Here is a 27,661-nt window from a genome sequence, read left to right as displayed (position 1 = left end):
ATTCGTTACCCATTGATTGGTGTGTTGAGCAGAGCAGCAGCGTGAACCAATTACAACCTTTTCACTCCTGTTCAAATGGGGTTTTAGATCAACCACTACAGGACACGTTCTAATCCACGATGGCAGTGGATCATCGCTTTCACAGACACCGGGGTGTGACCTTTAACAGTGAATAGGCCAAAGCACAGGCTGTGAAGGATTGTGTAAAACACTTTGTTGGGGTTTGTGATGTGTTTTCTTCAGCGTGGTTTGAAACCTTGTTGGTTTCTATGTAATGAGCTATTTTAGTCGCGCAATGCAGCTGCTAAAAGGCGTCTTCCAGCAATGCAATTAGACAAGGTTTATTGGCTGAGCTACCAATTGGAAGCGTAATGAGAGAGCTAGTTAGCAGTATTTCTCTTTGTCTCGATTGGGACGAAGAGTAAAAAAGAGATGAAGACGCTGATAAATAGTTAGACAGTTGATCTGAGAAAATCCAAACAAAGTCAACCCAAATAAGAGTTCTGAGACCTTGAACGACTGGTTATGGAGGTGCATGGACCCCTGGAACAGAGTTCACTGCTGTGTTATAGAGATAATGAGCTGACAGGGTTGGTACAATGCGCGATGCTTTAAAAGCTGATGATGCAAGCCGCGGCAACGGCGTCTGTCAGATCCAGTGGAATTAAGCGCTGATGTCAGCAGCTCGTGTTATTGTGTGATTACATTCATGCAAAAGGCCCAATAACGTCAAAGCCCTGCTGACAGTTAGGTTCCTATACAAAGCCAGTATATCTGATTTTATTTACAGAGCCACACGTGTGTTATAGTGAATGCACAGAATGGAGAGATTCTTTTTTTTAATCCCTGTGACAGTTTTTACAATAGAGAATGATTTGCTTAATCTTCTTTGCGACACATTTAAGAAAAGCCCCAATTTCCACATCTATTCATGCTTTTGTCGTAACCTTGAAGCACGTGCGAAGGTGACACCTGGTTCATCTACTGCTACAGTAGTTTATATGTAAATATCGGCACATGTGTCTGTGTGTGTGTGTGTTATGATCTCGTATCAGTCAGAGCTGATCTCCGGGGGAATCCACTGCCCGCGTGGCTCAAGGTGATTATTACGCTCCCACACTCAGTGTATGAAGGTGAAATTAGCCATCACACCATCAGCGGCTGTTACCAAAAGCTCTGCATCAGCGGGCTGATAAAAGGTGCCGCAGGATGCGGAGGTGTGTGTGTGTGTGTGTGTGTGTGTGTGTGTGTGTGTGTGTGTGCGTGTGTGCGTGTGTGCGTGCGTGCGTGCGTGCGTGCGTGCGTGCGTGCGTGCGTGCGTGCGTGCGTGCGAGTGTGTGAGTGTGTGTGTGCGTGTGCTGCGATTGCACTGGGACCATATTCCCACTGGTGCTGACTGGAATTGCTCTTGTAGATGGACATCCCTCTGGCTTCGCGCCCCCCCACCCCCCTCCCCCTGTCTGTCTCTCCTCACCTACCTGCCCGTGTGCTCGTCTTGCTTTGTTTCAGCTCTGCCTAATTATTACGTGCTGCTTCTGTACACCCGCACACACGTGTGACACTCGCTTCTGACGGGTTGTCTGGCTCCCTGTTTGAAGTTGGATCCCGCTCCCATTCTTCTGCCTTTGCTGTCTATTAAACTGTCAGCTGTCCCAGGGCACAATAAAGTAATTTTCTCTTGAAGAGGTGTCAGTGGTCGGGGCGTCCCGAGGGTCACTTGAAAATCATTGCAAACGTGCCTCTATAATCATTATGAATGACCTTCAGCAGAACCTTAGCTGTCGCTTTCCTGCAGGTGTAGACATCTGTTTTTTTTTTTCATGCATGAATGTCAGCATTCTTCTCCATGTCGTATGTGCATTTCCAAGAGCAGAAATATTTATTTATATTTGAGTAAATATCATGAGCCAAGCATTAAAGGGAACAGACGTTGGTGCTGGACTACATTTTGTACAATTTGAATCGATTTTGACTCCTAGGCTCCTATAGTTCCTTAAATGTGACACAGTCCTCCTTCATTTTCTTTCAATAACCTCACAGATCTCTATTGGGATTTAATTATTTCTTTTATATCAAACGTGGAATCCCAGCGGTGTTTCATCTGTGTTTACACATCAGACTCGCTGAAGCAAATAACGAGCTAAATGAAAACGGAGGCGGATGTTTGGAAATTGTACTGTTGCTGATATAAATTCACGGTTCTGCCTTTAAAATTTCAATTAGGAGACATGATCATCTCGTATTCCCATGGAATGTCCAGGTTCCTGCCTCCTAGTTTTATAAAACAGCTTTTTTATGCAAATGCGAGCTCCAGGTGTGTTCGTGCAGATAAAGCTGCTGCGGCTCCGTGTAGCAGCCGCCTCGACGCCGGCTAAACTGCCACCGCGGGTCTGACCCAGACCAAATAAGCTGCTGCTAAATGGCCTTATCCATTCTGCTACTGATCCAAGAAGGCTGCCGTGAGAGGTCTGTGTGATGTCAAGTGGCTGGGAAGAGCACGGCGACGTGCACGTGCACGTGCACGGATAAAACACAACCCTCGCCAGCAGTAGCAGTCTGGCAGGTCTTTGTGTAGCGCTGGAGATAACTCAACACGCCGCTCTCGCTCTCTCTCTCTCTCTCGCTCGCTCACTCGCTCTCTCTCTCTCTCGCCTGGAGTATCTGTCTCCTTCAGACAGCCGAAAGGGTGTATTTGTCACTTGCCCAGATGTTTTTCCAAGGTCCTTTATTCGAAGCAGTCAATCATATGAGCAGAAATGTCCCTAATATGATGTCCCTTTGGCTCAGTGCAGTGTGTGTGTGTGTGTGTGTGTGTGTGTGTGTGTGTGTGTGTGTGTGTGTGTGTGTGTGTGTGTGTGTGTGTGTGTGCGTGGAAGGTCGGTCAAGGTGAGCTGTTAAATTGAGACACGGAGGTAATATATTAGGAACAACTCCCAGCTTTGCACAGTAGCCTTCCCTCCGTTCTAACGAGTGCTGCCGCTCATAAACACACATTTAAAGTGATTCAACCAAGTGCCCTCTTTTTTTTCTATTTCCTCCCTATAATAAAATCTGACACCTATATCCAACACAAGTGCAATCATGATTCTCTTGAATGCCCACGGACCCATTTCCATTTTAAGTGATGAAATCAGCTGCAAGAGTCCATGAAGACCTGCATGTGCTGTGATGCAGAGAGAAGCCTTTGTTATTTCTAATACTGTAAAAAAACGTACTGTAGCTGAAGCTCAGACCTTTTAATAAAACTACCTGAACTGTTTATTTAGCTGATCTGTGCTAAATCCAGTTTGTACAAGACAAACAAACCACTGCTCCATTGTGTGTGTGTGTGTGTGTGTGTGTGTGTGTGTGTGTGTGTGTGTGTGTGTGTGTGTGTGTGTGTGTGTGTGTGTGTGTGTGTGTGTGTGTGTGTGTGTGTGTCTGTATGTGTGTGTGTGTGTGCGTGTGTGTGTGTGTGTGTGTGTGTGTGTGTGTGTGTGTGTGTGTGTGTGTGTGTGTGTGTGTGTCTGTGTGTAGCCCTCTCAACCTTGCTCCCTAATGAAGAGGTGCTGCCTGCCCACTGAGCTGTCTCGTCTGATAATTATTTTGACATTACCTACTGGGAGCTGGAGGGGAATTACTCTCTGGCATCTGCCTGCCATACATTGTGCACAACGCAATGGGTCCAGACTCTGCGTGTTACAGTGGGGACGACACGCGGAGCCTAAACTTTAGCAGTTAAAATGACAAATTCCAACGTCAGAATCTTTTAATGAAGCTTTTGAAAGTGAAAGCGGCAGATAACAGCTTTAATCTGTGTTTGAAACAACTTTCAAAATGTAGAACAAAATTATTTAATGAGCTGTTTTGTGTGTTTTACAGCCGTGGCCAAGTTACCGTGCATCACAAAAATCAGGAAGGCCAAATTTTTTGTAGATGATGTGAGAATTTGTGGTTTACCTCTGATATTTATAAAGTGGAGTTAACGGCCGTGAACACGAGCCCATTTGTCTTAATATCTTCCGTCATCTGCATAGACAAACTAATGACTGCGATGCATCACCTAGATATTGCTTGTGTGTGTGTGTGTGTGTGTGTGTGTGTGTGTGTGTGTGTGTGTGTGTGTGTGTGTGTGTGTGTGTGTGTGTGTGTATTGGGGGGGGGGGGTCTCTCTGTTGCACATTTGTTAATGTGTTCTACAGAAGGTGACTGTGACAGAGTAACATCTCACCCACACAATAGGAAAGAAAGAGATGTGGAATGGAAGATGGTCAAACTACAGTAGAATATTTATGTATATATATATTATTTATAATCCAATTTATAGTAGCAGCTAATGTAGCCCTGAGCTATTTGCCCCAAGCACAGACAGGAAGCTACACTCTCAGACTTGTGGACTCAATCCTCAAAAAACTATGACATCACTGTATTTGCCTCCAGCTGATATTCTATTAATAAGAAATTAGGGAAAGTTTGAAGGTGACTGCAAATAATGGTTTGCTGATATAGAAAACACCGCAGGTGCCTGCTGCATGTTTGGTTAATGCAAAGTAGATGCATGTGGACATAAATCTGGAGGAAGGGTTGTTTGCTCTGACCTCCGCCACCAGGAGTGCTCACCACGCTGTGGAATAAGTCATTATTAAGTCATGTTCCCAAAATGAGTATTGATTTTGTCCCACAGCAAGAGCAAGTGGTGCAGACAGAGATATGAGGGAGGTTTGTGTAAGGACAATTAAAATATCATCCACAGATAATGATGAATCGCTTCACTGTCCTTTGATCACTCGCTGCTTTCCTCCCCCGAGGCCTTTTCTTCTTATTTGTTCTGTCCTCTTGCAGCAAAATCAATGGATGAATTTGTGTGAATGGATAAAGAATGAGTGATCGGTCGATGTGTGAGGTTAAGTACATTTCAAAAGGCATTCGGCTTCTTAAGGTGATGAAATGAAGAATAAAAAGTTGTCTGACCTCGTTTGGTGCAGACGCTGATTCTGTCTCGTATTGTTGCATTTAGCAGCAGTCATGCATTTCTGTAAATACACACATGTATTGAATGTGTGTGTGTGTGTGTGTGTGTGTGTGTGTGTGTGTGTGTGTGTGTGTGTGTGTGTGTGTGTGTGTGTGTGTGTGTGTGTGTGTGTGTGTGTGTGTGAACCTGTTTAGCTCAGTGTCAGACCTTCTGAAAGTGTGTGTTGTAACACATTCAAGTCCATTAATGCCTGGGAATAAAATAGAGTCTAAAGGAGGACACACACACACACACACACACACACACACACACACACACACACACACACACACACACACACACACACACACACACACACACACACACACAGTCAGAGCACTGCATGTCTTTGATAGCTTCTATTATCTAGGTCTTCCTCCTGGCTGCACATCAAACATGGATGAGCTCCAACCATAAAAGGCTCCATTTTCCTTTGATTTATACAAGGAATAAAAATTGGAAAGGTGAAAAGTCCAAAGCATGCATATTTTATCAGCGTGCTGACACCAAAGGCAAGACGGAACAAATTTAAACACAGAGCCAAACTTAAAATAGATCATGATCGGACCACAACAGGAAGCTGGATATCAAACCTCCGACCTCTCAGCCCAAAAACCTTCTAACAACAGTGACTTATCCAAGATGCCAGAAACACGAAAATGCCACATTCCTCCAGATCAATTACTGAATTTAGGATATAATATTAAGAATTCTGTCTCAGATGCCAAATAAACGTCATCTGCTATGACTTAAGGGGATTCTACATAAACTAAAGATCAGCCCCACGTCTTCTTTCCACCACAGATGGAGCTCACAGATACCAGTGGAGGATCAGTGACACGGTCCTCAGGGCTCAGCGTGTGCTGCTGCTGCCTGTGAAGTCACATCAGCCGTTTGGCCGAGAGGACCTCCATTCATGCATCACTATGGAGCTGTCACATTATGGCAGCCAGTCTGAGACTGCTTTACTATCGGACGCATGCGTCTTCTGCTAAAGAGGAGTTGATACAGTATTAGAGTGAACGTATAAATAGATAATGACATCATTTAAACGCTACAAGCACCTCTTTGCTCACATGGTCCTTCACGAAGGTCAACGAGGAATAATGACAAGTCCTTTGGGGTGTAAACTCACAGTAGTGCAGTAGTACTACTGTACCAGTACTAGTACTGCTCCTTCTGTGTCTGCTAGCTGCATGTGCTCCATCTTTACATCCATCTGCCTCCTTCCAGTGTCGTTCCCATCTCGTCGCATTCTTCCTTCCTCTCCGTTTTCTCCCCTTCTCTTCCTCTCCTTTATTTATTTATTTTTTTTTTCGCTCTTCGTCCCGTCTGAATAATGCAGTGGCCACACAGCTGCACTGTCATTGTCCCCGCTTCAATGTTAATGTTGTGTCCTTGTCACAATTATTGGGTCACTATCATCCATCACGGCTAATCATTGTCATCCAGATACGCGGACAAACAAAGCACATTAAGGGGAACAAAGGCGCGTGCATGTAGAGAACAAAGGAGCACATGGAGCCGGGACGCGTGTTGGTGTCTCAAATCTGAAATACAAACACAACAGGGGATGGATTTCATCACTGAAACAGATGCCGCATCCAAACCGTGTATATATAATGTATTGTCATTATTACATCTAATATTATTCCAAAATAACAACGTTTGCCTTGTCAACATGTTTCAAATGAAATGCCAAAAATAAGAGTGAAATAGTGGAAGAAATAAATTTGACCCAATAAAGAAAAACCTTATTTCCTGCACTTATCCACTTGTCCACTTGTCCACTTATCCACTCGTCCTCGTGAGGGTCACAGGGCGCTGGAGTCCATCACATGGACACCAGCACTCACACCTGCAGGCAACGCAGAGTCACCAATTAGACTGCGTGTCTGTGGACGGTGGGAGGAAGCTGCTACTCTGAATCAATTATATAAACTGATCCTAAAGCTACAGACTCACTGTAATAAAAGCTTGAATTGGATCAGACACATGACTTTTAGCCACTCACTGAATGTGTAGATTGGTGTCCCAGCATTAACTATGATGGATGTCTGCTCATCCATTGTTACACAGCAAGTCTTTGAGGTCCAGCTTTGTAGGATTCTTATTATCCCGAGTTGTGATGATTTAATGATGTTTTCCTCCCTTTCTGTGGTTAACACCTCCTTGTGGGCTGGAGCGGCTTCGCTTCATCATGGATTTAGGGACTCGAGCGAGCTCGTTGGTGGAGGGTGGGCGTTTCACAGGATTATTTGTCAGATTTCCATCAGACAAACACTTTTCAGCGTATGGATTTGGACGCCTATTGATGTTAAGAATGTGCAGGGGAAGGGGTGAAGGAGAGTATGGATTAGCTTAAACAGATCCATTACAACATGAAAGGTTGCTGATAGTTGATGTGACGGTATTAGAGCAGGAGCTTTAGAGCAGTGTGTGTGTGTGGGGGGGGGGGGGGGGGGGGTGCATGCAGTCAATCAATAGTGATGAGGGAAGGCTGCTTTCTATTGCCTATTTAATTATACCCTACGAAACAAACATGGTGGCTCTCTGAGATCATTAAGACCACAGTCCTTCACACAAACGTGCTGAGGGAAGTGAAAAAGTGCCCAAATAAGCCTCATGTGAGGAAAGCTCAAAGTCACTGAAGGAGAGAAAAAACAACAGGATATTTAATTAACCAACAGTTCAAACAAGGAGCAGTCGCCATCAGCCATAAGTGCAGAAATAATGAAGTTTTTCCAATTCAAACCAAAATATTGCTGTCGATGGAGACTTGGCAGCGGCGGCGCGTTGAAGCTGCAGCTGCGAAGCGACAACATGACTGCAGCCAGAGTGTGTGTGACAGACAGACAGACAGACGGACGGACGGACGGCGGCGAGGAGCGCGTCCGCGGGCGTCGGAGGAGCGCGTCCGCGGGCGTCGGAGGAGGCGCCGCCCGTCGTCGGCCTCGCTCCGCGGCTCCGTTACATAACAGGCGATCTGCGGCATAAGCTGCGCTGCAGCTCTGCGTAAAGTGTGACCCAGAAACGTCGAGGAGTCTCTCATGGCTTCATTAGGGCACCAGCCAAAAAGAAGCAGTTTCTAACCTGCGCATCATCGCCCATCACTCTGTTTGTCTTATTTAAATGTGTTCTCTTACTAGGCGCGTTTATTTTCTCTCACGTTGGACGCAGCTCTTTGTGTGTGTTGCTCCCTTGTGTGCGGTTCTGAGTTCACTCTCATTTCAGGAGTTTACTTTTAATGATGTTCCCCCGGTTCCACGGTTGGAACACGTCCCGTTCAGCCGGCGGTCAGATGAGCGCTGGTACTTGAACGCAGCACCTTTAAAGGGTCCGTCGGGTCGCGCTGGCCTCCGGGGGCCGAGTTTCACCGCGCGCGTCTGGCTTCGTGCATGCGTCTGAGCCACTTGTTCTGCAACTATGAGAGCGATAAGGTCCACGTTCAGGAGCGTTATCGTTTCCAGATGCTGTAACCGCTGCAGCATTTCACCAGCTCGCTCTCTCTCTCTCTCTCTCTCTCTCTCTCTCTTTTCTCTCTCTCTCTCTCTCTCTCTCTCTCTCTCTCTCTCTCTCTCTCTCTCTTTCTCTCTCTCTCTCTCTCTCTCTCTCGCTCGCCCTTCGCTTTCCCTCGTTGCCGAGTCCCACCTCATCACCTCTGCTTCCTTCTCCCGACTCCTCTGGTGCCCCCCACCCCCCCTCGCTCTGCCTCCTCCCCACACGTCTGTCTGTTCAAAACTGGAGCAACGTCTTAATCGAGGCTCAGCAACGTGACGGGAATGTGTGAGCGCCCGGCTCTGCAGTGCAGACACAAACACACACGCGCGCACGCGTACGTACATTCTGCTTGGCAGCCAATTAACAGCCTGCGATCAAGCGCCAAAGGAATAACTGCATGTTGATGAGCACGGGTGTGTGTGTGTGTGTGTGTGTGTGTGTGTGTGTGTGTGTGTGTGTGTGTGTGTGTGTGTGTGTGTGTGTGTGTGTGTTTGTGACAAGCCGGTGGCCGTCAGAAGCACTTACACAGACAGAAGGATGTCTCTTTTATGTATTCAGGGAAAAGTGGGGGATTATGGTGCATTAAAAACTATCTCCATGGGGGACAACCTAAGACAGGAACAAGGAAGTGCGACTTTGTGCCCAAGTGTGTGTGTGTGTGTGTAGGTGTGTTTGTTGTGCATGCAATCAGCATTAGGAGAACAGCGCCAGTGATTTATATGGAGCTAAGCCGTGCTTTCTCCTCCTTCTCCCTCCTCCTCCTCAGCCTTCGTCTATTTTTGTTGGCTTTCATTCTCTGCTCGTCTCACCCACCGCGCCTTCAGTTTGGGGAGTTCATCCAAAGGTGAACGCCAAAAAATATATATATATTATTAAAAACTCATATATTCTCTTTATGTGTCAAAAATATTGACACCAGCCTTGACACAATATCCCCGAGCAGCGAAGCGCTGTGTTTCCCAGTCCAGGTTTCATCATCTTATTTTTTTTAACTGTGGTTTTAAATTTTGGCTTCAGCGTTGACCTACTTGTACCTATTTACATCCATAGGGAACGACGCTATATACCATGTGCAAAAATGCTTAAAATGTGTAACGTTTACCCTGGTGTTAATTAAATTATGTCCAGAATTATTCTATTCTATTCTATATTTTTACAAGAACTAAGTATAGACACATTACATAGAGAAATGTTTCCAGTCTTTCTGTTCATGTACTCATCAAGCTCTGCAAATCTATACTGGTGATTGTATTAGTAGATTTTTGTTTCTGGTTGTTATGAATAATGATCAAAGGTAATCCGCCGAACGCTTCGCGTAAACCCTGGGAATGTTTGTGAATGGAAATGCTACCACCTAGTGGACAAATATAGACATAACTGAACAGAAAAGGCTGCTTGGAAATGTCAATATGCAAAAACAAACAATAAATGAAAAATGTAAAATAAAAGGACATAGTTTAATAGTCTGAGAACTAGTGATGAACATGTATAAAAGCTATTTTTGTTTATATTACTGTACAATTCAAGCAAGAAACATCACTTTTACATTATTCCATTCTGGAGCTGATGGACAAACTTCAACACAAGATCCAAGTGACCAGCTACTCCTGACAGTCAGCTTTCTCTCAGCCTCCTCCACACTCTGAGCTCAGACTGACTGCATGTGGAGCTTTGCAACTTCAGGGCTTCAGGGTTCAGGCCTTCAGGCAGATCTACTCCTGCTGAACTCCTGCTGTCTCTACAAGCCTTTGTCGTCGCCCTGCTTCTTCCCTGTCGTCCCACCGCTTCAGAGTGGTGTTGAGTCGTCTTGTTATGAGATGGAGGAACAGCTATTCACCTCTATGACTTTTGTGATGCTGGTTCGGCACGGGGACCATCCAGCATTTCTATTCTACCAGGAGCAGCTCCCGACGTTACGTGCCGATACCACAACATTCCACCAGGTGGTGCTGTTGTTCCGGAGAGTGGAGCTACACAGCAGGTCAGTTTGTCAGGATCCCTGCTGTAAATACAGGATATCAACACTAGATGTCATTTGACACAATAGTAGCTAATCCAAAAGGCAGTACTTACATATTGCCTCAGTGTTTGGCAGATCAGTAAAGTTCCTCATGCTTTTCTTGGATGGACTGTTCATCTTCAATAAGTACATTTTACTCCAACCACTGTCTGCACATTAGCACCAAAATCGATGATGGAATCCAGACGAGACAGACTAATGCAATGAAGGCAAGGCAGGCACACACACACACACACACACACACACACACACACACACACACACACACACACACACACACACACACACACACATTCTTGTACTCACATGGAAATGAGGACCTCCATTGACATAATGCCTCTCTACCCCCTCACCCAACCATCACAACTAAAGACAGACGTCTAACCTTTGCTTTAATCCGAACCAAAACTCAATTCTAACCTCAGCCCTAAAATCAAATCTTAACCCTCAAACAGACCTTCAAAGAACTGAGGACTGGCCAAAATGTCCTCACTTTGGTAGGAAAATACGTTTCTCACTTTGATGTAACTACAAGTACACGCACGCATGCATGCACGCACACACACAAACACACACACACACACACACACACACACACACACACACACACACACACACACACACACACACACACACACACACACACACACACACACACACACTTTCTATATGCTTTTTATATACACACACAAATCCATGCTTTGGTTTTGCTCCTACAACTATTATTTCTCCTCATTAAATTTGCCATCCAAATACAACACAAGTCATTTTGCATTCTGCACAAAACATACCATCATACCACAACCATCATGGAACATCACATTTACCATGCTTGTTTAAACAATTGCATGCAAAGCAGAGCACATTTATGTGAAGCAGGGATGGAAAAAGCATTTCAGTATTTTTCTGGAGATTTCATTATTGTAAGCAAAGGTCAGCTTCTAATTAGTCTCAGCTCACGTTCATTTAAAAAAATAAACAAAACAAAACAAAAATTATTTTTCATAGAATTATTTATTGACTAAAAATATTACAGTTCATGGCAATGATGGTAACAGTCACAGCTGCAAGAAGCTTCCTCCCTTCAGGTTCAGGCAAGAATCATTTGAGAGTTGTTGATATTCATTGTGACTCATTCTGTTTGATGTGGTTATTAAGTTTTTTCTTTACAAAGTGTGAATGACAGGCAATTTTAAAAGTTACCATGTGCTGTTCCAGATCAATGCTAACTTTCAAAGTCAATGTCCAAGTCATTAAAGGTCTCACATGAAAACTAGCGTGACTTAAGGATTAGATGCATTTGATCAACATATAGGATACAATAACACAGGGGTTTCTTCACATGACAGTAAAATAAAGAAAGAAGAGTATTTACAAGCGTCCAAACACATCCTGGATTCATAAGGTGTCAGGACAGGTCCTTAATCTGCAAAGCCTCAAAATGAAAGTACCCCTTGAGGTAGATGAGCGTCTTAGTGTTACATGTGGCCCCAGCGTTGCTGCCCTTTGACATGAAGCTGCATCGCGTGGCCCAAATGAGTGCGGTTCCATCTTCACCCTGCACTCAGTGGATCCGATTTGACATGCAAACGAGCCTCAGCACTGACTGGACAGATCCTGGAGCTGCTTCCACAACGCCAGCATTTCCTTGGGGCTGCGTCTGTGCACCATCAGGACCGATTTGTACGCGCAGGTGTTCCACCGCTCGGCCGCCGGGAGGTCGAAGGTCAGGAACCCCGGGTGGTGCCTCGGCGAGAGGCCCAGTTTGTGCAGGCACATGCCCAGGTACACGTCGTCGATGGGGAAAAGGCGCACCTTGGCCGACACCTCCTTCAACCGCAGTGCGAGTGAGCCTGAGTACACAACGCCGCCCCCCCCGGCGTAGGGGGGGTACACGCCCTGGTAGAAACGCTCGGGGATGTAGTATTTAGTGGACGGTTCGCGGTTGGGCATCGCGTTGTTGATCACATCCCCCACAATCAGATTCATTTGGCTTTCATTTGTATAGGCTCTCCACAGGCTGTGCTCCTCCCACTCCTTGTGCAGGTAATCCAGCAGGGCCCCCGTCCGCACGAAGACGTCGTCGTCGCCCTTGAACACGAAGACGGCGGTGGGACAGTGTTTCTGGAGCCAACTCCAGAACAGCAAGTCTTTGAGGGTCAGGTTGAAGAAGGAGTCTCTGAAATCCCACTGCAGGATGTCCTGATACTTCTGGTTTTCCAGGTCCAGGAGGTTCTTCAGGTCTGGGTGGGGGCCCGTGCTCGAATCCTGCCTCCCCAGTAGAAACACTGTGCGCACCAGGCCCCCCTTCCTACTGGTTTCCCCCTTCACAAACCCAGCGCGGCCCCACGTTTCGCGGATGGCCTGTCGGTTCTCAAAGTTCCCCACCTGGGATTTGACTGCGATGAGGAGCATGGGGGTGTCCAGGTCTGCGCTGCTGTTGTTCCTCCTGCACATAGATGGTTGATTGATGAGCAGCGGGTACTCCCTGCAGTGCATGGCCGTGACAAATGCCTTCATGTGCTCAGGGAGGCTGCTGAAATCCAGCATCGCAGGGACTGAACACTTGTGTGACTCACAGTCGGACACACATTCATCCTCGGCGTCTGGAGTCTTGGCGTTTGGCTTTAACAGCCCGGTTCGGTTTCCGCGCAGTAACGGGTTGTGCCGACGGTCCCACACGTGCTGCAACTGGTTCCACAGCGCACTGTCCTCGAGACGCAGGTTCCAGAAGGGTCCACGCGGGTGCGAGGACAACGCGGAGGAGTTAGCGGTGACCCCCGGGGCGACATAGTGGAGGTTTATCTTGGGGGGAGAGTAGGAGATGGTGACGAATATGGAGACGGCGATGTAAATGAGAAGGTGGCAGGTCATCATACAAGGCAGCATGCACATGCACAGCAGTCTCCCATTGCATTTGCAGAATCTGCCCATTTCCCGTGGTGTAACGATTTAACCTGTCCACGGCGAAAAAGGAATATACTCAATACACATAATAATACAAACGTGCATGACATTGAGCCGTCTAAGATATTTTTACAGCTGCAGTCGGTCCTCTGGGGTCTTAGTCTCCCTGGTGATGGTCCAGTGAGGGTTATTATCTGCTCCGTCTACACTCTCAGCATCATCCTGTCTCTACCTGCCGCTAAGCACACGGCCCCTGTGGACAGTGTGGAACATGTAATACACAATCCAGTGGATAAACTCCTGCTCTTCTGAGCTTTTAAACGTTTAATGTACATTTTAGATTCACACCCTACACGGATTTGATATTATTTCTTGATATTTATTCTTATTTTCTTATTATGATGTAATCTTACTAGATGCACAATATAAATTCACATTTGTACAGCCTCGAATCTCCAACATATCCAACATAAAGTTGTTTTTTTTTATGTTTTGCTGTCGTTGCTTCATCTCGGTGCCAAACTCCACTACTATAAGTAAAGACAGCGTAAAATGACTTACGAGTCAATGAACTGTTCGAAGTAACAGACACGGTCAAGTGGAGTCCGGGTCTTGTTCTTGTTGTGTCATCCGGCTTGGTTTTAGATCCTAAACGGGAGATCTGCGCACATGGCACCTGTGTCCGTAGCGATGGGTGGCAGCAGGCAGCATCCTCTAAATCCACGCCCGGCGTCCGTTCCACGCAGCAACACCCACAGCGGAGCAACAGGTCCCAGGTGGGGCTGCAGACGCACGGAGCATGCGTCCTCGTGGCACCGCGCTGGGGACGCGGCGTCGCCTCCACCTCCAGCGCACACTGACCGCTTTAACCATGGGAGGTGATGCGGGTTCACCAGGGACGGATTGCTCCACAGCCAGAGCGACATTTGCATGCAGGTGCTGGAGGCGCAGATTTACATATTTCCATATTTTATGTGGCCAAATGGTCTATGAAACCTCGACCCAATCGAAAAGCTCGTGATTTCTATGGGCATAAAACGGTCCGGATTTAAGTTTAAAGTTAAGTTAGAATATAGTCAAGTCGAGTCCATCCATTTTAGATGGGTTAGTGTAGTCTATACTAGAAAGAGAGAGAGAGAGAGAGAGAGAGAGAGAGAGAGATTAAATTTTGTTGAGTTTTAGTGCTGTGTAATTACGCGTTGATTTAGTTTTATTATTACTGCAATTCGCATATTTGCACTACAAAACCACTTGGCCACGCGCATGGTTTGTTGGCGTTTCATACATGAGTCTATATTTCATTTATGTTATGCTGTTCATGTACATTTACTATGTTGTCCTATTACGAGAGGACAATCAAGGTACCATCAAGGTACAGATAAACATCACCGACATACCTTCGTACGTAAAAAGGTATGACAGACACGACCTTCAGCGAATAGAAAACCATTATGGGAACGGCTTATCCGCTAAACCCCAGGATCCGGCCAATGGAAAGAGAGGGGGGCGGGACAATATGGCGTCGTGTTGCCGTTTATATTTTTGCATGAAGCGATACACGTTTGGTTGAGTTTGAAATCATCCCGGCGGCTCGGAGGTGGAAAATACACTTTAAAGTCTCACTGGATGCATTTAAAATGAACAAGCAACCTTTCCTGACAGATACTTGAGTTACGGTTCGGCGGCGTCTCACCTCGTGGTCTGGTAAGTGTGTTTTTAACAATGAAATAGATTAGATTTGTAAGCGACAGAACATGCAACGGACCTGTTTATTTGTCTGTCACACAAAGTAGCAAGCTTGCTAGCGGATTTTTCGTACTCTTTTTGTTTTTTTAGGAGGCGAGGGGAGGAGAAGGGGGGGGGGGGGGGGGGCTGTCAGTCATTTCGAGACAAAAGAAACCTGAATATTTTCACAGTAACTGTTCAACGCAAATGCGAATAAATGATTCTCGGCAGAGAAACGAAGTCGCTCCGTCAAAGTCTGCGCCCGTCGGTTGTGCGCGTGAAATCGCCGTTAGTAGCGCAAACTAGCTCATTTTCCAAGTCGTGCGTTTGTTAGCATAAATGTGTATGGGTCCAGGAGAAGTAACCCAAGCACTCAGTTTCTCACAAGAATCCGAGGCTTTGCAGACAAAATAAGCGTGCTTGTTTTGCCCACAAGGCCCTGATAGCTGTGGTCAGCATTTCAACCAGACGTATACATTGCAGCCATATCAGCGCGTTTCGGTGCTTTTTGTTCCTTTTACCGTTACATCAAGACTTTGTGTTCACTTCGAGCGGCTTCATGGCAAGGTTTTGTCCATATTCGCCCCAAACATGAAGGGCTTTAGCTGTTCAAGGGGTTCGCTCAGACGTCGCCTTTGTGTACTAACCATTAACAATAGATGTGTCCACAAATATGATTGTAATCGATCGTTTATTTTGCCTAATAATCACCTCAAATGAAGGCGTACACTATTATATACACGCACACGTTTTCGTTCTGACTCTTATCAGTGCCTTTTCTCAAAAGCTATTGGAAGAAATAAACTACAGATTATGACTGATCGATTGTGTGAAAAATAACCAATAACTAGAGGCACAAAGACACTAATTAATTTTTTACAGGAACAGTCTGACTCTCCTGAAAACCATTCATACTCTTGCAGTAATAGTAAGCAGTCCAGGGGTTAAGCCTATAAAATTCCTTCTGAGAAGGAGCTTGGACTTTCAGAGTAACGACAGTTATCCCTCGAGATCTGCCTTGTGAAATCTGCATCTTTATTTAAGTCTCAGTGATCAGCGGCCCCTTGCACTACTATGATGTTTCTGTTGTGAGAGCACTGGGTGCAGGGAAACCGATCGGCTTTCAAATTCGATTTAATAATTCATCTACAGTATTCTGTGCCGATCTCACCTGTGTTAGCACAGTCTGAGTGTGTGTGTCTTCATTAGGTGGGAGTAGAAACGGCTCCTGGCATTGAAGCGAGAGCTCCAACCGAGTATAACGATACACGTGTAATTGAGAGCTCATCTCTGGGCCTGAGTGCTTAGTTATTGTTGAGAATGTGAATGTATTAAAACGATTGACTGATTGTTTCTTCAGATTATCAGTCAAACTTCTAACACTCGTAGTTGGTGTTAATGAGGAAGCATGCGTCCTCTGTCAAGGCTAGAGGACCATGTTCAAGGCTGGGGTTCAACACAATCTCTCACACAGTTTTTTTTGTTGTTTTTTTTAATGGTTTAACACTAGTCTCATGAGATCATGTAAAATATTTTTGTTTTTTGTTGTTTTTTTCTAATGAAGCTTTCTATACAACCTTAACCCTAAAAGCAATATTTTGACCATTTGTTTACTGAAAACTTGCCAAAGCCGAATGAAGATATTTGTACAAATTCTGGTGTGTACGTGTGTGTGTGTGCGCGCATTATCACTGGTTGATCAACACAGAAACAACTGCTGACTATAAACCAGACTCTCTTAATGCTTAAAGACTGTGCTGGTTGTTGTAGTGTTATGACTGTTGGCTGGTTGGTACAGTACTGTACATGGTGGGAAACTTAGCAGCAGATCAGTACGATGGTTAAAGCTCTGGGAAAAAACAAAAAGAACAGTTTGAGTCTGGATGTGTGGGTATAATTGTCGTCATTTCAAAGAAAGCTTTGGACTGACTTGTTTATCACCCTGCTGCTTCATTAATTGTCTGACTATTGGTGCTGAAAATTTTTAATGCGTCTTTTACCTTGTTTTTTTCTCTCCTCTTCTCTCCTCTGTTAATTAAAATTCTTAAAATGTACGCCCTTCCCCACCCTTTTGTTTTTTCTTTTCATCTCGTGTCTGTCAACATTCCTTAAGAATGTTGTGGTTCTGATTAGCCAAAAATACATCAGACATTTTCTCAGATCTCCAACTGGAGTTCAGACGAACCATCAACTCTGTGCCCCCCTTCCCCTCACCTTTTTGTCCCACACACCCAAACAAACACACAAGCCACTATGTCCTCCATCCTTCCCTTCACCCCCCCAGTAGTTAAACGCCTCCTGGGATGGAAGAAGACTCCAGCTGGAAGTGGAGGAGCAGGAGGTGGCATAGGAGGAGTAGGGGAGCAGAATGGAGGCGGGCAGGAGGAGAAGTGGTGTGAAAAAGCTGTGAAGAGCCTGGTGAAGAAGCTGAAGAAGACCGGGCAACTTGACGAGCTGGAGAAGGCGATCAGCACTCAGAACAGCAACACGAAGTGTGTCACCATACCCAGGTAAGACGTGGACATGTGTGCACAGCTTCAGAACACACACACTTCCAGCCTTCCAGCTGTGCTTTTATTTGCACATCCGCAGTCCTTATGCACGGGTGAACCACAATACCAAAAGACATCAGGCCTGTAAGTCGCACCAACACACATGAAAGTGAGAGGGACACACATACTTTCTGAAAGAAAGGTCTCTGTTGAGCAACAGTGGGTGCTCTTCCCCATTCCGTTGTGCCATAGGTTAGCAAGAGAGCAGAAGTGAAACCCACTGTAGGAAACGGATACCCGACACATGATGCCAACCATACTTCACTTGTGTTGACACCGTGCAAAAAATCTGTATATGTTTCCACACTGTGAGCAGTGAGGCTGCGTCTTAACATGTAACTTCAACTACATTAAGTTTATTTCTTAATCAGGTTAATTTATAGAAGCAGCAAAACTGTGCAGCATCATTGTTTTTCTGTAAATGAAGTTTAAGATGGATCAAAATATCCATGTTGTTCTGCAAGAGACCTGCAACAGGAAAGTGCCAAATGTTGTTGTGTCTAACTGATGGCACACATTTGTGTAACCCTTGACAACAGAATGGATGAGTAATTGAATAAGTGTTTGGACTGGTGCTCGACATTGCACACTCTGCTTAATGAAGTACTTGGCACTTCTACTGGTACTGTTCTTAGCATGGCCTTATGTTAGCCTTGAGCCATGTCGCTCACCAACAGACAAAGGTTGTAGACTGTGCACCCAGACCTGCTAATACTCTTTATGTTAGTCACATATCATGTGGCTTTTCAGTATAGATTTCTGTTGCATCACTATTAGCTGCATGAACCGAGTGAAACCTTATCGTGACAAAAGTGGCAAAGTCACAGGAGAAGCATGTGATTAATGTCAGTCAACCTGAGCAGAATGAAGTATGAGCAGAAAGAGAGGATAACGAAGCTGCTCCGTGAAGATTTTATGAGCTTCCCTTCTCAAATTTTCAGTGTAATCTACCCCGTCTAGATTTTTTGTCTCTGTTTTAGTCTCTTAATTATAAAGTATCAATAATTAATGAATCCCTGTAGGGAAATTGTCATTTCTTTTGCCATACTTAACACACCTCAACTACAAATTGTCTCACTTGCCACTGTAAGATACTGTTTGACAGTTCAGTGATCAGGAACATGTGCAGTCATGGCAGGTGCTGGGTGAGCATGAACCCTGACAGTCTTAATGCATCCATGCATATCGACATGCATACAGTACAATCTGTAAGTGCTAAAGTTAGAGAACGGAACAAGAGAGAGTGTAATGGGCAAAGGTAAAATATGCAATAGTACATTGTGAACTGAATTTCACTTGTCAGTAATTTGGCTAAATGAATTAATAGTTTGCAGATAGCATTCCATGCTTTGAACACAAACGGAGGGTTGAGCCAAGATAAATGACTGGTTCTTGTAGTTGTCGGGTGGCGGGGGATGTCAGAGCGGTGTCTGGAGCACTGTCGGCAGATAGCAGGTGTAAGGCTTTGTAGAAATCTGTGACAGGAAGAGTGCAACAGCTCAACTGTGTCTAGAGATAGCAGGCACGGGTAGCTGGGTGACCTCAGAGAGATAAAGCCTGGATGTTTGTAAAACATTATGCTTCAGCTGTGGCTGAAAATGTCCTCATTATGTAGTTTCAGCAAAAGAATAACTTGTGATTCCCACATATTTTTCTTGTTTTGAGTTAATTTAAAACTAAAGGGAGCTTTTGAAAGGCAGACACTAGTGATTGAACCTGTGACCTTTAAGTCAGAAAAGGAAGATGACAAAACACTGGCTGTGTCTGGAGATCGTATACTTGGGGCTTGTGCACCTACAGTGATATGTGTCGAGATAGCCGGTCTTGTACAGACAGGTCTGGCAATTACTTGGCTGGATCAGAGAACCCTCTCCTCATTCTTTATTGTATGCATCGAAAAAACTTCAGAGAAGAGCTTGTCAGCAGTGGGGATGTGTCCCTTCAGTCATTCACACTTTATGTACACGTGTGTACATGAAGTGACACATTTTGTGTCCTATTCAATTGCTTTGAATGTCCTCCATTTACATGCAGATGTGTGTTGTGTAACATGTTGTATGGCATCACACTCCTCGTCATGGCACCGAAACATGATACCTGCATTATCATAATGTAAGTAAATGTAAAATAATCAGAAAAACTCATGTCCACCTTCAAGCCCTCGTGTGATCAGGAAAGTCAGTCACGGAACCATCTTTCATCTAAATGTTCCTTCGCATCACCTGGTTGCACCACATCACATCATCTACCTGTTATTTTGCTTTCAGCTCTAAATACCTGTGATGATTTCATTCTAGTAATTTGGAATGACACATTTCATACTTACCATCTTTTTGCTTTTATTTTTATCCATTTGCACCTGTCTTTGTGTGTGTGTGTGTGTGTGTGTATGTGTGTATGCATGTATCTCTGTGTGTGTGTGTGCGCGTGTTTCTGTGTCTAAAGCAATTGCTCAGATCTGTGGGGTCTGGGCTCTGGCCACACGATAGAGCAGTGGGACTCTGCAGGCATGTATGGATACCCTGACCACAGCAGGTGATTACACCCACATGAACACACTAAGCCTATACCTGAAACAGAAGCAAAAGGGTGCTGGCGCTGTGTTTTGCAAAGAAGCAGAGTTTTATAGTTGTTTCAGAGGAAGTATTTACACTGAGTATACAATATCGAATACACACACATACAGTATATTGCCTTGATACACACAAGCTGTCCTCTCTCCCAACCCTCAGGTCACTGGATGGGCGTCTCCAGGTGTCCCATCGTAAGGGCCTGCCCCACGTCATCTACTGCCGCCTGTGGAGATGGCCCGACCTTCACAGTCACCATGAGCTGCGCGCTATCGACAGCTGCCAGTACGCCTTTAACCTCAAGAAGGATGAAGTGTGTGTCAATCCCTACCATTACCAGAGAGTGGAGACGCCTGGTAAAGCCCTTGTTAGTGTGTTTGTGAAAGTGGTTTTGCTGAGTGCCGCTAAAGGTGCTCTCCAACAAGTCTGTAATGAGAGTTCTAAGGTCAACTTTTACTGAATATACCGTCTTCCTCTGTCCTTCTCACCCCAGTACTTCCCCCAGTGCTGGTACCACGTCATACAGAAATTCTGACAGAGCTTCCTCCTCTAGACGATTTTACAAACTCCATTCCTGAAAACACCAACTTCCCTGCTGGCATAGACCCACCTAATAACTACATACCAGGTACGTATGCGGGGCAAGAAGGAGCCCCTTTTTATTAATTTTTTTTCCTATCACCTTGAATTCAAGCTGCCTGTCTTGGTGGTGATTTTCAGTTCTACCTGTGACCAAACGCACACAACATTTTATGTTGAAATGAAACATTCAGGTGATATCAAATCTATAACAATGTGCTTAAATGACATTGTTTTTTTTTTTTGTTTGTGTGTACAGAGACTCCTCCTCCTGGATACATTAGCGAAGATGGAGAAACTAGTGACCAGCAGATGAATCAAAGTATGGAATCAGGTAGACTAGTCCAGTGCTATGCTAGTGTACATTATGCATTTTACTGGGGTGGATGATATGGCAATGATCTGAATCTATATAGCACTCCACATGTCCTCACTCCAACCGGGCGAGGCAGATGACCATTAAACAGGGCCAGAACCCTAAAAATCAACAACAAAAGCAAATCTCGGGAAGGTGACACTGTAGGACCTCCACTACAGGGGAAATAGTTTCACTGTGGAAGAATAGGCTAAAGTCTTTTTATTCAGTTTATTCAGTATTGCTGTAATATGGCATTAAATTAAGGTTTTCCTTTTCATAAGGTCTTTAAATATTACATTGTAAATGTTTCCTGTGAATTGGCACTATGTAAATGAATTGCATTTAATGCGAAAACATCTTCTCCTTCACAGGTTCACCAGCAGAAATGTCACCAAGCACCCTCTCACCTGTCAGTCATGGCCTGGGTAAGTGCAGGGACAGGTGTATGTTTATTAGACCTGGGGAGAAATAAAAAACAGACTGTTAAAGTCATGCAGATGTAAAACGTGTCCTCTTGGATTGTCTTTTCAGACCTCCAGCCCGTCACATACAGTGAACCAGCCTTCTGGTGCTCCATAGCCTACTACGAGTTAAACCAGCGGGTTGGAGAGACCTTCCACGCATCGCAGCCGTCTCTCACAGTTGATGGCTTCACTGACCCCTCTAATTCTGAGCGGTTCTGTCTTGGGCTCCTCAGCAACGTTAACCGGAACGCAACTGTTGAAATGACACGGAGACATATAGGTACAAGTACACACTTAGAAGTACCGCGTGTACTCAGTGTGAGGTGGTTTTATTAGTAAATCACCACTTTGGATGATTTTCTTTTAGTGCACACGTGAATCGTCCACATAGATCCTCTAGTTCCTATAGCTTCCTTTCTTCTTGTCACTCACTCCTCTTTTGTCCGTCTCCCATTGGCAGGTCGAGGTGTGAGGTTGTATTACATTGGAGGGGAGGTGTTCGCAGAGTGCCTCAGCGATAGCGCCATCTTTGTCCAGAGTCCCAACTGCAACCAGCGATACGGCTGGCACCCTGCCACCGTCTGCAAGATACCACCAGGTTCCCACACACTTATCTGATTGTTCATGTTTCCTTTGAAGCATTTAATTCTGTACTTGTGACAAATTTTTCTTTTTCCTTTTTTATTGTTAGCTTTCGGAGTCAGTCCCCTGTTTGTTGAAACACAGAAATGCTTTTGAAAATAAGCAGTGAATCTATGTAGTTTAGTGGAGTTAGTATTAACTAACAATAACTTGGTACCTAAATGTTCACCTTTTATGATGAAAATACAGTTCCACCTGATACTGATGGGATGAAGCGTGAGGAAGAGTTCTAATGCCTTCCACAACGTTCCCTCAGACTTTCACCCACACACTGACTCATTTGTACTCATGTAACTTTGAACATCTGATTCTTGGCTAAATGAGTGCTGTGAACAAGCACAGTTGTAACAACACAAGGATCTCATAGACCTCCAAGACATTTCCTAACTATAATCTGTAACTATAAGATTAACTATATCCATCATTGTCTAAAAGAAAGGAAAATGGTCACATCGACCATGTGCTTGTTTTCTTTTATAGGCTGTAACCTGAAGATCTTTAACAACCAGGAGTTTGCTGCACTGCTGGCCCAGTCAGTCAATCAGGGGTTTGAGGCGGTCTACCAACTTACCAGGATGTGCACAATCAGAATGAGCTTCGTCAAAGGCTGGGGAGCGGAATACAGGTGTGTTGTGTTTTATATTTAATCATTCTGTATAATATGTATACCAGCATTGATCCCAGTTTAAAAGGGTTAAAACTGACTGTTTGACCAAAGCTAAGCTTGTGATTAGGGTTCTTAAGGTGGTTTGCAATTAAAAATTCAAATTTATTTCGCTGGATGCATTCAGTGATTAACAGTACTTCTATTAAAAGAGAATAACATCTTCTCTTAATTGGCTGCTTGCATACAGTAACTGTACTGGACGCAGGCTGATGCCATATAGGCCTTTAGATTAATGGGCCAGACTTCAGAAAAACTGTGAATAGCAGCATCTTTAGGAAATGGATGATGCACTTTAACCTAAATAAGTTTATGCCACAGTTGTTTTCATCCAGATTATTGTGAATAAGCTGTGAAACTCTACTTTTACGAGATTTAGTGGAATCCCAAGAACTTGACTGGCCTATCATGTAATCTAGCTACATATAAATATATGGTTTTATTTTTATAAATTAAATAAACTTTACCGTAAAATGTGATAGTCCTGGTTTTTGTCTTCATTTATTGCTGCTTTGATACATAAAAATCAACAACGTACTCTATGTAAAGCAGTAACAAAAGGTTGAGCTTATGCAAACTCCCACCTGCACCGCATGTCTATAGCCTCCATTAAACGCCTCCTTTTGTCTCAGTCTGTGGTCATCCATCCAACATGTGCTCTGCCCCTGGTACTGCTTTGTGCTGCAGCCTCCCAAGAGCCAGACAGCAGTGTTGGTGGATTTGATTTGGCTTTACCCTCACTGGCCAGGGTTAAGCTGGTGTGGAGCCTGTCTGGGTAACAATCTGTGATCCTGCCAGGCCTGTCCTGGGCTCAACACACTGAGTAGCCCACTGTCATCTGTCTCTATCAACTAGAACTAGTACCTGTATGGAACAGACACGTCCTCATGCCACGCCACCTTAATTAGCCACAGTGGAACAAACCTCTAAAGTAGTGAGAACTTTATCGTGATCCTTTTGCTGTTTTTTTTTTTTATCCCAACAGACGGCAGACTGTAACCAGCACTCCATGCTGGATAGAGCTGCACCTCAATGGCCCCCTCCAGTGGCTGGATAAGGTGCTGACCCAGATGGGTTCGCCCTCAGTTCGCTGCTCCAGTATGTCTTAAAAGCACTCTGCTGCTACGGTGGCAGCGTCCTCTGAAGGAGACAACCACGCAGTCTTAAACTAATGTACTATCAACATTTAAAAGAAGAAGAACCGCATTGAACCTGGACCATGAAAGCCTGATGACGGTGGGATATTAATGCTGACGCCACAGTGGACCTGATTAGCTTGACTCCTTTGGATTGACTTCAAGCTGACATTCCAGTAATCACGGACCATGTGAACTGAAATCGCTCTGCAATATCAAAATGACTAGTTGGTGATGTCCTTGTCTTAAGTTTTGTGGTATTTTCTTGCGGCTCTGCTCCAGAAACGGCAAGCGGGACGGCGCCCAAGTCTCCTCCTGACACAACAGCAGCTGTTTCTGGACTGGAACGTGTGACCTAGTTGTAGTCCACATCACCTCTTCACTACCTACACATTGTACCTGAAACTCAGCCTCCAGATTTGTTTACAGAAGGTTGACCAACAGTAGTACTGCCACTCTAGGCTCGAGTCCAGCCAGCGTCAGCTTTGTGCCTGGATGTCAATTCCTTAGCGCTCCTTGTTTTCGATGACCAAACTTCCTTTTTGTTTTCCTGCTCGTCTCCCTGTCGTGTTGTGATCACAGAGCTGATTATTCTGGCCTGTACCAACTGTAACAAATATTAGATGCCCTGTCTCCATATGTAAACACTCATACTGTAACGCAGACAAACTTGGCTTCATTAACCCTCTAACTGCCACACCGTAACATTTCCTTTTTATTACATGTTTGCTATTTCTGTGCCGCGGGTTCAAAGTGAAACACGGAAGTGAGTCTTTATGATAACTTTTTATTTAATGTTGTGCTAAATATTACAGATAACTGGAACGACTAAGCTTTTATAACAGCTTAAATCTGTGACGCCTTCACAGTAAAGAAAGAAATACATAGGGAAATATCCATGGTTGACTTTTTCCCCTATTTCTGTTTTGAGGCCCTACAACATGCACTATCCTTCTCCAGCTGGACGTCTCCCTGCATGCGCCTGCTCCTTTCCAAACATTCCCCTCAATTGTGTTCTTTACAGTTGTATCACCTTGTAAACGAGAGAATGTCTGGAGTGGGACTTGGGCAGAGAAAGGACTGACCCCAAGAGTTTAAGCTTCACTGTCTGCTATAACAGACATAAATACGAACCCACAACATTTGTAGAAAATCACCTGTTATTTTAGTATTGATAGGAAATGTCCTGCAGTGTGGGACTTTAATACTTCACTTGCACTGCCTCAAATTATGCATCCTTGACAAAGATGTTTGATGTAAGATACGCTTTAAATTGTACAGATAGGAATGTCAGCCCCCTCCCCTCCAGTCAAGAGAAGTACAAAAAAATAAATCCTCCATAACTTTAAACTGTAAAGACATATGTTTCTATATTGTCTAATTTGGCTTATTTAAAGTGTTGAGGGTGATTTTATTTTTTATTTTTTTTTTACTAAATATGAGCTGTTATCTGCATTTTAGCCCAAATCTTTTCCACTGAAAGTATGTAAGCTTTAATTATTGACAGGCTTAATTATAACAGTTATTATTTTCTTTACATATACTTTTAGCTACATTTTTGTATCTCCCATGTATTTTTATATATATATAAATATATTTAATAATGTCAAACTTTTCTTCCTTTTTATTAGAATTCAGTATTTTATTTTAGAACTTGTCCTCTGTTCGAAATGATCACAGCTCAATGAGAATATGTGAAGTATGTAGCATAGGATACAACATGTTCACTGAATTGATGGCTAAGAGGCCAAGTCATCAGAGATATCACCATCGTCTTCAAAAGCTGGTTTGGTGGCTAAAGTGGTAAAGGCAGCGGTGACTTTCCAAGCTGGTCCAGCCTTTTAAAAAGGCAGCTTCTTGCCTTAATGAGGTGCTGAGCTCGTACCCTGCAGCTCCACGGTATCAGACACCTGGACAAACATGGACCAATATTAAGTATTACTCTTAATAGGCTTTATCTTAATAATTAAGTCTCTAAATGACTGAATATGAAAATCTGCATTTTCAAGACTTGTCTTACTTCAGTGACATGACATCCTGTGTGCTGTGTAAAAGCTGCTGCAGATCATTTGGCAGTGACCAAGTTTACATGCATAACGAATGTTCAGACATTATTTTCAAGCTGAGGCCTTTACTGAGTTGCTTTATGCCAGTGTTGAACTCACGGGTGGAATTACCACAAATACTGTCACATTCAACGTGTTTGACCTGTTCTGCAAGATGTGGTTGTAACCTGACAAAAGGTCATGTAAACACGTGGCGTTGCTGATCTGTGCTGCTCACCGTCACAGCACGTGGGAGAAAACCAAATGACGGTTTACTGAAGGTTTAGATGGACGACTTCCTTTAATACAGGGTTAAGACTTTAGCAAAACCAAACAGAAAGATTGACACTGTTGTTGTTGCCGTCGTTGTTGTTATTGTTGTTTTGGAAATGAAGGTCCTGCAGGACAATCTGGTATTTGTTGGTTTGACCCAGGCAAACTGTGTAAAACTGTACAGTTGTAGGAAACGTATACTCACTGAAACCAGCCAAATGCAGTGATGTGTGTCTCTGTATGTGTAGCTAACTCTCCATATGTCTTTTTTTTCCACTCGAAGTTGACTAGAAGTTGCCAAGGTCATGGTAAAATGAAAACAGTGTTTCCTTTAAAGAACGTATTATTATTATTATTATTATTATTTACCCATATGCATTTTGTTTGGTTTTTATGCAGTGACATTTTGGGGGAAAATTCTGTTTTTTTTTTTTTTTAATTGCTAGACATTATTGTTTAATGCATATTTCCAGAATTCAGCTAAAGCCTTTATATCTATATATAAAATGTTTCTTTTTTTTTTTCCTTTTTTTAAGGAGTGCCACTTAACATTGTACAGGAAAAGCAGCCACGTTTCCTCACTTCCTAAAGTGTCTGTGTTGGAAATGGAAGATGAGACTAAACACAGGCTACATATCCACTTTTACAGAATACATTTTTTTTTATTATGATGACACTTGTTTCCCCAATCAGATTTCTTTTTTTTTTTTAAATAGAGGGTGGTCTATTGCAGAACGTGTAGTTTCCACACATCACTAGTGACGTTCTTGTGTAGTTGTACTTTTTAATTTACCACACTGTTCCCCATTCTTGCCTTCAGCAGCTCCTGTTCCATTAGACAACAACCTGTTAGGATTTCTGTCTTCTGCAACCAGCTTTCCAACTATTATACATATACAGACCACTTCTTACAGTGTACACTAATAAAACTGCTTGAATTTACCTGATTCTGTGTCTTTTGTGTTGGTTGTTTCCCAGACTTCATTCTTTTTTTTTTTTCTTTTTTTTTTAATAGTTTTGAGATTTCGAATGTCTTTCGCTAATGAATCTACTGATTTATCGTAGTGTTTTTGTGTGTGTTTGTATGCGTCTTTGACCCACCTGTAAGTAAAATAATGTTATTATAATAATGTATAATATTTATAAAGGAATATAATGTGTAGGCACAGCGATTAAGCGCCAGTAGTTTTGCACCCCATGAAGTCCATAAATAAATGCACATAATTACCACGATG

At 44.0% G+C, this 27,661-nt stretch overlaps 2 protein-coding genes and 1 long non-coding RNA gene across 5 annotated transcripts; 1 reads left to right on the top strand and 2 right to left on the bottom strand.

Annotated features, from left to right (window-relative positions):
- Positions 1–5,457: 5,457 nt before the first annotated feature.
- On the bottom strand, positions 5,458–7,426 carry LOC114866899 (uncharacterized). The gene is made up of 3 exons (XR_003787772.3): positions 7,005–7,426; positions 6,744–6,848; positions 5,458–6,540 (listed from the first exon to the last, which is right to left on the bottom strand). It is a non-coding gene; the product is annotated as an uncharacterized LOC114866899 (long non-coding RNA).
- Positions 7,427–11,026: 3,600 nt separating this feature from the next.
- si:dkey-175m17.6 (N-acetyllactosaminide beta-1,3-N-acetylglucosaminyltransferase 2) lies at positions 11,027–14,962 on the bottom strand. Its single transcript, XM_055513457.1, has 2 exons — positions 13,980–14,962; positions 11,027–13,468 (listed from the first exon to the last, which is right to left on the bottom strand). Exon 2 carries the CDS (start codon positions 13,443–13,445, stop codon positions 12,108–12,110), a length of 1,338 nt encoding a protein of 445 aa, XP_055369432.1. The 5' UTR covers positions 13,446–13,468; positions 13,980–14,962; the 3' UTR covers positions 11,027–12,107.
- A 4-nt stretch (positions 14,963–14,966) lies between these two features.
- Positions 14,967–27,368, top strand: smad2 (SMAD family member 2). 3 transcript variants are annotated; one of them, XM_029169121.3, is made up of 11 exons: positions 14,967–15,122; positions 17,257–17,653; positions 20,141–20,230; positions 20,428–20,621; positions 20,759–20,893; positions 21,104–21,166; positions 21,574–21,627; positions 21,734–21,946; positions 22,127–22,264; positions 22,789–22,933; positions 23,958–27,368. In XM_029169121.3, the coding sequence occupies exons 2-11, from the start codon at positions 17,397–17,399 to the stop codon at positions 24,079–24,081; spliced, it is 1,413 nt and encodes a 470-aa protein (XP_029024954.1). In that variant the 5' UTR covers positions 14,967–15,122; positions 17,257–17,396; the 3' UTR covers positions 24,082–27,368. The 3 variants fall into 3 exon arrangements, with proteins under 3 accessions (XP_029024954.1, XP_029024953.1, XP_029024955.1); XM_029169120.3 differs by having other exon boundaries at positions 21,104–21,178; XM_029169122.3 differs by lacking the exon at positions 20,141–20,230 and having other exon boundaries at positions 21,104–21,178.
- Positions 27,369–27,661: the final 293 nt, after the last annotated feature.

The sequence above is a fragment of the Betta splendens genome, chromosome 12 (assembly GCF_900634795.4).
Source record: "Betta splendens chromosome 12, fBetSpl5.4, whole genome shotgun sequence".
NCBI classification, from domain to species: domain Eukaryota; kingdom Metazoa; phylum Chordata; class Actinopteri; order Anabantiformes; family Osphronemidae; genus Betta; species Betta splendens.
This window is presented reverse-complemented; position numbering and strand designations above follow the sequence as displayed.